The 13,379-nt window shown below is 35.0% G+C and overlaps 1 protein-coding gene across 1 annotated transcript in view; it reads left to right on the plus strand.

The window, feature by feature from the left end:
- fwd (phosphatidylinositol 4-kinase beta fwd) overlaps positions 1-13,379 on the plus strand; it is a 115,631-nt gene that overhangs the window by 16,795 nt on the left and 85,457 nt on the right. The window contains exon 5 of the mRNA XM_075359288.1: positions 8,732-8,943. Within this exon, the coding sequence (XP_075215403.1) occupies positions 8,732-8,943 (212 nt within the window). The remainder of the gene's footprint in view (positions 1-8,731; positions 8,944-13,379) is intronic.

A 13,379-nucleotide genomic window follows, 5' to 3' on the forward strand; every position in this document is an offset into this window, starting at 1 on the left:
AGTATTGTTTTACTATTACTGTGTAATGCATTATGATATAGCGTATTTAAATAATATGATAGATTTTTCAATAAGTTGTAATAATTTTCAAGATCAGTCGCAGTCGATGGTTGCACGCATAAAGGAAAAGCCTTCTTTAGCATTGTTACGTTATAGTTTCGTTGTAGCTTGTGTCTTGTGTTCAAACAATTTGTACTATAAGTGTAATCTCCATAAAATTTATAAGTATAGGTTTAATCATGGAACCAATGAAAAGAAGGAAGTATGAACCAAGCTTCAAGTTAAAAGTCGTAAAACAGGCTAAAGAATTGAACAACTTTACTGCAGCAAGAGCTTTCAATATAACAGAGAAGGGTAAGACGTTGGAGAAAGAATGAAGATGCTATTAAAAAAATGTCAATGAAAAAATGTTCTATGAGGAGAGTAATAGTTTGCTGGCCAGATTTAGAAAATAACATTGCAGAATGGATACAAGAACAGAGGCAGAATTATTAAATGTTGTTACAAGAAATATGATTGAAGTGGGCACGGGCCAATCCAGAACAAGCAAAGAATTTAAAGCAACAATAGGTTGGTGCAACTGTTTCATGAATAAAAAAACCTGGTAATACGACAGAAAACAAAAATTGCGCAGAAATTACCACAAGATCTTGACCATAAAATCACGAGTTTTCTCAATTTTGTTATTGGTATGAGGCAGAAATACAACTTTTCATTATCTAATATTGGAAGTATGGATGAAACACCGATTGATTTTGACATGATAAACAATAGAACTGTGGGAAAAAAGACATAAAAACTGTTATGACCAGGTTTACAGTATTATTAACATGCATGGCAGATGGAACAAAGTTAAAATCCATGGTCATTTTCAAGAGGAAAACTACTCCTAAAATAAAATTCCCACCAGGCATTTTTGTAAATTTTCATAAAAAGGGATGATATGGACAAGAATGGTGTAAAATTGTGAATGGAAAATGTACGACAAAGGCGATCAAATGCTCTACGAAATCAACACAGTTTGTTGGTGTGAGATATATTTTGCAGGCACGTAACGTAGAACGCTAAAAATTGCTTAGCACAGAACAATACTAAGATTGCTGTTATACCGGCAGTAAAATATTCAAAGATCACATGCGTGAACAATGGAATAACTGGATGATGAGTGGCGAAAAGTCATATACGAAAGCTGGAGCTATGCAGGCTGCATCACTTGATGTGCTGTATGATTTCGTGATCAAATCGGGGAAAAAAGTGAAAGTGAAAACAGTGATCAAATCCTTCAAAATGTGTGGGCTTTCTAATGCTGTGGATGATACTGAGGATGATTTGTTATGGGATACTGATGACAAAGCGGAAATCAACTCGCTAGGTTCAGAATGGGACCCCTATGACGAGCTTCTCAACAACAAAAGTGAGGATGTACTTGAGGAGCTATTTTCCTTAGATGATGAATGTGAGGATTTTGCAGGATCTTAAATACAGTGGTGAGTGATTTGCTTTATTTTATAATGGTTTCAATGTATATAAATTTCAATCTAATTTTTTTTTATATCTGTTCTATAAGACAACTGCAGATTTTGGGGCCTTTTTTTATGATCCAACTATTGTCTTATCTGCGGAAATATACGATAATTACTATTCCTCAATTAATAAAGAAATTAGAGCCTTGAAAATTTAATTTTAATGTGTTGTAAAATGAAAAAAAATGTTGTAGAAAAAGTAATTTTCAGGTTAAAAAAACCATTTATGTTTTATGATTTATAAGATATTTTAAGATTATATTGAGATTTAAAAAAAATGCTAAAACTAAAAAGGATTGAAATTTAAGGGAGAATTCCCTTAAATTCTCATTTTTAACTCTGTGTTATTTTTTAGAGTCCCCTTTCCATATTTCTGGATATTTTATTTTGTTCTGCATTTTGTATCTAAGGGTCCTGATAGACTTTCTGATCTGTAGAAAGTACAAAGTAGAGGAAGTACTGTAATCGTGAAAAATTTTGGGTTTCAGATTTCAATGGAAATATCCATTTTGACCATCCCTGAATCATTTTGAATAGTTTTGGCATGACATATATACATATGTACATCACATAACTCAAAACGATTAGCCATAGAATGTTGAAATTTTGGATTTAGAACTGTTATAACATCTAGTTATGCACCTCCCCGTTTGATTGCAATCTATTGAACCAAAAGTTCAAAAACGCCCAAAATCGAAAATTTTGGATTTTGACCTTTTCCTTAACTGCAGTAATAAGCCCTCATTGAAAGCTTTTCAATGATATATCATAAGTGGTACTTATTTTTATTGGTTCCTGAGTTCTAGCCAAATGAATTTTATTTAATGAAATATTTGGATCTTACAAGGGGAAGGCACATCAGTTCAAGTCCGACTTCATATACGTGTATATATATATATATATATATATATATATATATATTTTAAATTTAAATATATTGATTTATTAATAATTATTAACCTCTTATTATAAAAAAAATGTTACAATAAATAATAATTCAATAATAATAAAAAAGAATGAAAAAAAATCAGACGTAATTAGTGAAAAAAATTTTCTTTTCATTTTAATTCAAAAATGTTCTTTTCAGTTTAATGTCTTCATGGTTATGGATCCAACATGTTCTCACTTACAGCACATAACTACTTCAATGATGTGAAACAAAATTAATATATGAACTAATTTTAAATGCTGATACGGACACCACAAAAAATGTGTAACTGTCCACTTTATTAAAGAATTGGAGGATTGTATCTCACTTTCAAGTGAAATAAGTTTAAATGAAGTGCAGCAAAAAATGTGAATATGTAATTTAATAGGCCTACAAGGAAGTCATGTGGTGTTCACATAAAGTTTTTTTATTTCATTACATCATGATCGTTTTTTGTAATTTCATTATTTATTTTTGATGGAATCTTTCCAAGTCAAGAAAATTATCAGAAATGATAGTTATCTATAACAGTATCTTTCTCTGCCTACAGAGTACAAGACATCCACAAAGAAATTGAGTAAATGAATTGTTGATACTATACTGGAATATGTTTCAGTATTGGGACATTGGAAATGAGTGTATGGATGGACAGTTTCCATTTAAATGACATCTGTGGAGGTGGTGTACTTATTGCCAAACATTGAAATTGAAAATTTTCAAGATATAAATTGTTTTGTTACCTTTCTGAGATTGTCACAGAATAAGAATTTCCAAAATTTATTCTGGTCATTATGATCTGCTAATTCTGAATGGAATTGTTCTTATAAACTATAATTTGAATAAATCTTAACTTCTGTTTTAGTGGTTTTGATGGGTTTCAATAATTATAAAAAAAGGAAAAAAGAATTCTCTTACTGGGAATCATACAAACAAATCTTGTCAATCATGACAAAATTTGTAAATTATGTAGAATTCTAATATTTAAAAATTTACTGAATTGGAATTTGATTCTAGAAAATCTATCTCTGCCACTGAATTTAAGATTGTAAAACTATGTGCAGTTTCATCCAGTGTTAAATATGCCCATAATCTTTGTATTTATACACTTTTATTAAAATGCTCCCATTGTTCAATGTATTTTTATAGAGGTATGAAAGTATCATAATCACAGGTATCCACAATTAGAATATATATGAGAACAAAGTTTTAATTTATGTTGTCAAAGTGGTAAAGTCACACTTGTTGAAACAATAATAACAGTAAAAATAAAATGTTTCTTTGTATGAAATAATAGAATAGCAAATAGTTTCAGACAACATACTTGGCAGATCAGTAAAAAAAAGCTATTATTTTTGTTTCATTTGGTAGCAACATTCAGTTACCTACAAGTTACAGCTCATGTTCTTTTAAAATATAGGTGATGTACACCAGCTTATCAGCTCCTTATTTCTAGAATCAAATCAACACCTATCATATGACCAGTTATATATTTTAAATTTTGCTGAGGCCAGTATAGAAAGGCTTGTAAAGCCAGAAAAACCATTAATGAGAACACACACTTAAACAAATTAGTGACATTATTCACCAAATAAACTCTCTATCAATCTTTCTTCATCAATTAGCCACTTCTGTTGACAGTTCATCTTTTTCCATTATTCATTTTTATTTTTACTTGAAATTTTTGATTTTAGAATTGCTGCTCCTACTTTATTTTCTTCCTTTTTATATATTTTAGTCAATGAAGCATGGCAACCATATGCTTTGTTTTGGGTTGAAGAATAAGTGGAATCCACCTGACATAAAGTTTTATGTTGCCCTGGTAGATTGAGACAATTTCATGAATTCTGGTAGTAGAAATGTGAGGAAATACTTCATAGATATGATTGGATGTGTGATGTCAATCTGGCCTGATGAATTTATCAATATGACAGCAAACTATCCATAATGAAAGACAGTTCATCATTATGGATGTCTCCTCCTTCCAATCACAAATTTTTTACGTCATTGGAATGGATGTTTCCTACATGATACATATAAAAGCTATATTGGGCCACGAGCATTAGATATAAAACAGGTGATTTTTCAGAAAAATTTGTACCACTCTATAACTTGGCATGATGATGTAAACTAATGTTTCCAACAAAAAATTAACATTAATTAGGTATAGGAGGGGGGTGAAAGGGAGAAAATTGAAAAAATGGCTCAAGTGACCAGCGAAAATCACGTTCAGCTGAGCTAGTGGTTACTTGAAAAAAAAAAAAAGTCAACAGAAATAGTTTTAGGTAATTGCTTAATGTATAAATTGAGAAATTGCAGGTAATGATTCTATTATTAGGACACGTGCAATACACAAAAAAGTGAACCTGATGTTTGAGACGGTAGCTTTTTTATTTTTTCTCAAAACACTTAAAATTTTGGGAAAAAATAAGTAATGTTTTAAAAAAAGTACCATCAAGCTGGATGTTGAAAGTTAATTTTTTATTGAAAATAAATATTTTTCAAAAAACCCAAAGCGCGCATAACTTTTGAGCATACAAGGATTTCTGGATCTACTTGGTCTAGATTGAAAAAAGCATTTAATGTGACTTTTTCTTATCAAAAACATTATTTTTCAGCTCATTTTTCTATTTTTTATTAATGTTTATAAAATTTTACAATATTCTAAAATTGAATATCTCAGCAAAACATGCATGTATTCAAATGAAACCAAATGCATCTGAAAATATTTTTACCTTTAATTTAAGCTTCAAAAAATTTCAGTTAGTTTAGTAGTTCCCAACGCATTTACAATAATGTGTTTTTATTGCAAAATCCATATCTTCAAAGCTAATTTGGAAATGTGGCTAATTGGCTAATTTTGATCCATTAAGGACAAAAATTTAGAAAGGTGATTTCAAATTATTTAGTTGAAATTGTTCAAGAAACAAAGATGACAAAACAGCAAACCGACTGTATGATCAAGTTCGCACTAGTAGTACAGCATGGCATTCCCACTAATACTCAAGGACATGAGAGAAAGTGTCAAGCAACAAGTTCGCTTTTAGAAATAATGCAAGTAAGAAGTAAAAACACGCATGTTGATTTTGTATTTATAAATTGTTACTAAATATGTGTATTAAAGTTATTTCAAATTTCTTTTACTTCCATTTTGTGTATTTAATTATTACACCCCATTTGAGTAAGGCACAATACTATATAGATGAGTGTTGCATAATAATGTGTAATTAAAATTTAAAAAAATTTCAACCAGTTGTAATGATGTTTTCATTTCATATTGCTTCCAGTGTCGACACATTCTTTAAAATCATCCTTTTTTTATTATATATAAAATTTATATTATTAGTAACATTGGATTAAATCATATGAAACAGAGTACATGCGTGCAATACTTGCTGCAATTTGATTGTAAGATTCATTAATCCATAATTCATTGCTTTATAAAGAATAATACACATTCTGATATATCTATTAATCAGTCTTAAAACCAATCCAACAAAACTTTATATTTTGCAGCCAGTATATAACACAATGATTGCAAATAATACGAGTGCATACCACAAAAATGGCTTATTTCATGAAAAAAATGTTGTAATTGCTTGTTTTTTAATGTTTTTGTATTAACATGCTACCTCACTTCAAAAAAAGAATAGTCAATTTTCAATGATTAGAACTAGAAATAACAGTTACCGCGTTTTAAAGCCCCTTATTTTTGAGCGCGTGAGAGCTGTGAAGCAGATGACACCATGCTATGGTACTAGTGTGAACTCAATTGTGTGGTGGTTTGCTTGCTGTTTTGTCATCTTTGTTTCTTGGACAATTTTTGCACTAAATTTGTAATACACATCAAATCAATGTTTACAACTTTTTAACACCCTTCCAAATTTCAGCCCTTAATGTTAATTAGCTTTGAAGATATGAATTTTACAATAACTACACGTTATTACAAATATCTTGGTAACTACTAAACTGATTAAAGTTTTTTGAAGCTTAAAGGTAAAAAAAGTACTCTCTGATACATTTGGTTTCATTTGAATACAGAATTTTTTGCTGAGATATGTTAGAATATTGCAAAATTTTATAAAAATTATAAAAAATAGAAAAATGAGCTGAAAAATAATGGTTTTGATAAGAAAAAGTCACATTTTCTCTTCTTTCAATCTAGACCAAATAAACCCAGAAATCCTTGTACACAGTATGTCTGAAAAGTTCCCGAACTAAATTAAATAAAAATAGAGATTTAAAGATAATCTAATTTACTCACACCAGTCCTTTACATAGAACCTTTCTCCAGTTGTACACTTGTTGCAGCCCCGGTAGAGCCCTTCAAATGCTCTGGAGAAATGACTTTGTGGGATCACCTTCAACTGCTCAATGCAAGCTCTTTGGATGGTCGGAATATTTTTGAAAAAGTGGCTTTTCAGCTTCAACTTGAGTTTCGGGAACAGAAAATAGTCTGGTGAGTAGGGCGGGTGGGATAAGATGGTGATTTGATTTGTGGCGTAATAATATGTTAAAACTGTTGCCATGTGTGTCAGGTCATTGTTGTGCAAGAGAATCCAACTGCCTGGATCCCAGTACTTGGGCCGTATTTGATGAATGCGATGCATCAGGTGTTTCATTACTTCCAAATAAATAGAATCTAGAATTCACAGTTTGACCAGTTGGGGCACATTCATGATGAATTAGGCCCTTTGATTTTTGCTGCCTGACTTTAACCAGTCTGTGCTCCAAGACTCAACCAAGCAGTGGATTGACAGTTTGTTTGCAGATCGTACACGATACACACCAGCTTTCATCTTCAGTTACAATGATTTCCGAAAAATTCAGGTCACTATAAGCAGTTTCATCGAAGCTTAAGCGCAAGAAAGACACCAGTTTTTGTTCTTTGGTCAAGAAGTTGGAACGAAATAAGAGCACTCCTTTTGGCAGTTCAGTTTTTCTGTTAGAATTGTTTGTACCATGTCTTACCAATGTTTAGCTCTTCTGCTACATCCCGGAGGGTAAGATAAGTTTGTTCAAGAAGAATCGCGCTCATCTTCACAATGTTTTCATCATGAACAACTGTTGACAGCCTCCAACTTCATTCATTGTCATCCGACTATCTACCATCTTTAATCAATTTCCACCACATGTATGTTGTACTACAAGATGCAGCTTCACCACTGAATGCTTGCTGTATCATAGAATAACTTTAAAAGAAAGTTTTTTGAAATCGAAGACAAAATTGTAATCATGGTTCTTTGTTCCATGTTGCGAGCTCACACAAGGTCACATGAACACAATGTACATGACTGAATATAACTCAAGACTGGAGTGATAAAACATGATGAAATTTTGTACACACACTTTACTACAGAGTTCCTTGGTTTACTGAGAGATTGTGCTACTTATATCGACCACTGAAATTTAGTTTGGGAAATTTTCAGATCTACTGTGTATGCTCAAAAGTTATGGGCACTTAGTGTTTTTTTGCAAAATGGATGTATTTGGCAATAAAAAAATTAACTTACAGCATCCAGCTCAATGGTACTTTTTTGAAAATATTAGAATTATTTTTTCCCAAAATTAGAATTTTTTTGAGAAAAAAAATGCTATTAAGTCTCAAACATCAGGTTCATTTTTTTGCACTTTTTTACATATTGCACGTGACCTAATTATGGAATTTTTATCTGTTATATCTCAAATTATATAAGTGATTACTTAATTTATTTCCTCTTGATATTTTTCTCCAAAGTGATTCTGGCCTAGCTATATATGATTTTCACCGATCACTTGGGCCATTCTCTTTCAATTTTCCCCTCCTTCAGCCCTCTTCAAAAACCTGACTCTTCTTACATTTTTGTTAGAAACATTAGTTTTAATCAGTTACAGAATGGTAAGAATTTTTCCAAAATCGATGTCTAATGCTCTTATATTAACTGTGTATGAAGGATGGGAAGATGTTTGGTGAAGTTGTGTATGACAGTTTTCTACTGTATTTGTTGCCAACTGTAACTTAAAAATTTAAGGTGTTGTGTAACTACTGAAAAATATTTTTCATAAAAATACAAAATGTTCTTTTTTCCTCCCACCAAAACTGACATTGATTGGTTATTCTAATAGATGAATTGCTACCGATTTGTTCTGTTTAAATATATGACTATTAAAAGATGTAATATTCTGTAATATCCTTCTTATATTTGTAATCATATTAAAATTATATATGTTAGATGAATTATTTTAATACTTATCTTAACCGATTGTTAATTTCAATTGTTGTTAAAAAATTAATATCTTACAGGTCAGAACATACTGGATCGTCTGCCCATCATAGTGATGAAAGTTTAGACTCAGATCAGCCTCTTCCTGAACCTTCCCCTCCTATTAGCTGCAATCATAGTGAAACTGCCAAAGGCTTCCTGCTTCGTTTGTTTGAGTGCAAACTTTTTGATATGTCCATGGCCATTACATATCTTTTTAATTCAAAAGAACCAGGAGTCCAAAGCTATATAGGTAATAATTTTTCTTTTTAAGTTTCTTTTTTTATAAATAGTTTCTTTAAAAGAATATACTGTTTAAAAGATATTTATTCATTGTTATTGTAAAAATACAGAGTGATTCCAAATTGCCAGCAATCTCTTAGAAGATGATTCTATAGCCAAAAATAAGAAAAATGTTCATATAAATATAAGTCACAAAATAGTACGTTAGCAAGTTTTGGCTTGTGAAACATTTAGGCCTGCTTTCTGCTCCCTTTCTTTGAAATTAAACCGTAATAAAATTCTTGGGGTACAAATCAAGAGGTAAATTTGATACTTCCTTCTGGTTTTTTATCTAAGAAGTTAAGTGGTCCCAGACGTCTGTCTCACTTAGGTTTTAAGAAAAATAGGGTAAAACATGAAAACGTTTCGTTGGAAAAAAACACTTTTTTAGTTTTGGAAAAAAATAACTTTGTTAATTTTCCAATAACCAAATAAAAATTTCTAAATAACTTAAAATTAAATTTCTAATTTAATCCTGAGAAAATTGATGTAAATAACATCTGTTTATATTAAACACAAATTTGAGAAGTTCAACTTTAATAAAAAACAAAACACACAAACTGTATTAGAAAAGTGATGCAATTTTAAACACAACAATTTGAACAAATACTAAAAATTGTAAAGATAAATTTGAAAGACATCTTCTAATACATATTAAATGTTTTTTAAGTTTCATAGGTTGGCAATATCAGATACAATGGGTGACTACAGATTTGTTTTCAATTGGATAGTTGATGAGTATATTGCTAATTTATGGTAATGTAAATAAATATGGATTTGTAAATAAGTAAATGTAAATAAACATCTGTTCCAAGATTGGCAAGCTAGGTGGTATGCGTCCACCATGGGCAGGTAGATGTACCGCCTTATCGCAGATATAAAGCCGTGGGCCAGTCGGAGGTTTGGTGAGCTGAACTACTGGCTTAAGCAATTCCTGACTGGCCATGGGGTCTTCCACGCCTACCTGTATGGTACGAGGAGGGCGGATGACCCCTACTGCCCTTACTGCAGTGCCCAGATACCCCAGAACACATGGTGTTCTGGTGCTCGCAGTGGGATGAATACTGCCTAGCTTGCTCAGCAATTACTATTACCTGCTCTGGCACGAGCAATTACAATACTTTTAACCAACCGAAACTTCAATACATCATTTTTAACCCCAAAGGAGGAGGAGACCCTATTCTATATCAACACTTATTTTGATTCTTCGGACACCCAGAAGTATATATCTTAATTCTACCAGGATTTGGATTAATCCTGGACCACTCAGCGTGGAGAACGTCATTGTTACCATGTTGCGGCGCCCCAAGAGTTTTGATACTATTGCAGGGTTTGTGGCAAGGGTTCTTCAAGAGAAGGATCAGGGGCTCAGTAATGAGGGACAGCCCTCTGCAGAGCTGCCATTTGCATGTGCTTATACGAGTGGGCGGTAGCGATGAGAAATAGGGACTGTCGCACCGCCGAGCAAAAAAGACCGAGTCCCGCCAGAGATGCCCCACTCAGGGTGTCCCCATTAGAGGCATTGGAATAAAGACTGAGTCCCAGCTCCTGGAGTGGGGACCCAGGGACGGCATAGCCGGGCCTGGTGGATCATACTCTGGGGGTTTGAGGTGGGCACAAAGTGAGATCTGACCAGTAAGCTGAGTCGTGGCCCGTTAGAGTAGAGGATACTCCCCTGGGCTGTGTAATACTTAACTGCAGGATTCAGTCCAGGGGAGAAAAAGAAAAAGAAAAAAAATAATAATCATAGATTGGTGCATAGTAGCCAATCCAGATCGAAGAGTACTGGATCGTAAAACATTGAAGCTTTGGAGAGGTGAGTTTGAGAAACAGGTATGTTTAACCACAGCAATTCAATGTTGGTCATGAATATTTTGTGAAAAATGCCAACATCGAAGAAGCAATATTGAATGTGGTATTGGTTTGCTTGGCAGTTCTCCTGCCTCTGCCCCATTCGGTCACCCTAAAGCATAAGACCAAATGTCTGTGCCACAAATGGCTACTGAGCCGCGAACAGTTTAGCGACCAGTCTTCTAATGTAGCTCCTAGAACTTACCTAATAGTGTGAGCAAACTAAGGATGGTGCCATACACCATCGGCTTATGTGCCCCAACCACTCACTTTTCATATATTTGCTAAAATGGTTAGGCACACCCCATCAACTACTAAAAATATATATGACATCCATAATAAAATTTATTTCATCTAGGCAGCAATTTGCTGCCACGCCTAGGTCGCTGAATGCCAGCAAGTACCTGTTCACCATTTTATTATACTTGGAGTGATAATAATTGGCTAATGGTCAGCCATACTCAGGGTTAGCTTCCCATGGCAATGTGGCAAGAGTCTTTCCCTTAAGCAAACTATGGATGCAGATTGAACAAAGCAACTGCATATAGCAACAACCACATTGTTTGACAATGCGGCTCTCTCCGCTTGTGAGTGGCCAATTTTCCCCTTGACCTCTAAGTTCCAGGGTTGCCTCCCCCTCCCCGCAGGGCAGTCAAACATCAGGTTTTCATTTGACTGGACCTCCTCGCAGATGCAAACCTCGCCAGGGGTTCAAACTAATGTGGTTGGTGAGCACCCAGGCACCTGTTGCTCTTAAAAATGAGCTCGAGGCATACCATCCCCTCAAATCCTGTATAAAGTTATACAAGGATCTTCCCTTAGTTGTGGTGTCCCATTCCAGCTGCCATCCTTCCATCGTGAGGCTCTGCAGCCTCTTCCACAAGCGGGAGATGGGCAACTAAGTGAAATTTAGATCTAGGGATTGTGATCACTGTTCCGCTTCGGTACTGGCCCGGCTCGAAACCGCATCCCAAATACCTCAGCCTCACAACCTCTTCGCAATCTCCACATGACTGCCTGAACTTTCACCACTAAATCGATTGGGAGAGCCTTTCCCAATACAGTGGTTGCCTCATAGGAGGTTGTTTTAAAACAAACCAGTGCATACATTTAACGCTCTGGGCTGGGCACTCCTTAAATTTTGAAGAAGTGCTCTATCTATTGATATCCAACTTATGCGCCCAAACAGGCGCCACGTATGAGATCATGCTTTTGAAGGCACCTCAGTACACCATGTACATTTGACAGCCCAACAACCCATAGTCTTTCCGAGCAATCCTCCTAAGTTTGTGCATCACTGAGACGGCATCTGCCGCTACTTGCCTAATGAGGTTGCTTTCAGCAACTTTTCATCAAACAAAACACCTAGGTAATTATGAGCTTTAACCCGGCTGATTACACAGCCTTTATATTTAATATGGGGGTTTTAACTGTACGATAATTTGTCTGCACTCTTGAGAAGCATAAACTTCGTCTTGGGCACAGAAATCTTTAAATTTTGAATGTCCATCATCCAGCCCTCTGCGGTTGACAAGGCCGCCTGTGCCCAGTCTTCTAGCTGTGGTCGTGAATTACGATGAACTAAAAGGAGACAGTCATTGGCGAAAGCCTGGGCCATGACTCCTTCTGGAAATGTTAATCCCAGAAATCTATAGAATACCAGGTTTCCAGAAATCCGTCAAATACCAGGTTCCACAGCAGGAGACCGAAAACGGAACCATATGGGCATCCCCTGGTAATGGATTTTTCCACAAATAGGTGTGCATCCTTAAACAGAGTTGTACAGTTAGACAAATAGTCATGTACCACAGTCTGCAGGGCTACAGGAACATTGCTGCATTCCAACTCATAGAAGACAACACAAGGAAGGAAATGCTGCCTCTATGTCTATAAAGATTGCCAAAACATATTTACAGTCGGCGCTTTCCACCTCGGCAAGAGCATTTAAGGTGCAATCCTTGGTGCTTCACCCTTCGGAGCATCTGGAAGTATCCAGAAACACTTGGTAAGTCGCTGCAGATGTTAAAATGTGGTTATGTCCACCAAACCCACATCGAACACTGAACAGCACATGCAATGGCTTTGGCTAGCAACATGATTTTGCAAGCTGCTAGGGGTTGCGCTGCAACTCGCGCATGGAATATTGCAATATCTTGAGTCTGGCTTCCTTGATGGCATGAACATACTCATTATGGGGGCGCCAGTAGATCCGCAGACCCTCAGCGCGCACGTCATCAACGATTATTCCCGTTAGGGGGCGATGCTGGTATCTTCTAGCGGACCTAACTAACTCTTGCGCGCAGCACACTAAGGTCAGAGTACCACCACTTTTTCCCGAGTTTCCACCTGCGTTTAACAAACGGCTTCCCGGAAGCAGCGGTCATGATAGCTGCACTCTTCGATCAGCGGACTGGCCACTACCTAAGGGTCGTTCATTGGCCGAGGCCACGGTAGGACCCTATCGCAGACAGTCCTAATAGACCGGCCGAATTGTTTAACCATGAATTCCACCTCCTCCCTTTACTCCATACGCCATTTCAACCCCTGCAAGGCAGC

Source organism: Lycorma delicatula, chromosome 1, assembly GCF_047948215.1.
Source record: "Lycorma delicatula isolate Av1 chromosome 1, ASM4794821v1, whole genome shotgun sequence".
NCBI classification, from domain to species: Eukaryota; Metazoa; Arthropoda; class Insecta; order Hemiptera; family Fulgoridae; genus Lycorma; species Lycorma delicatula.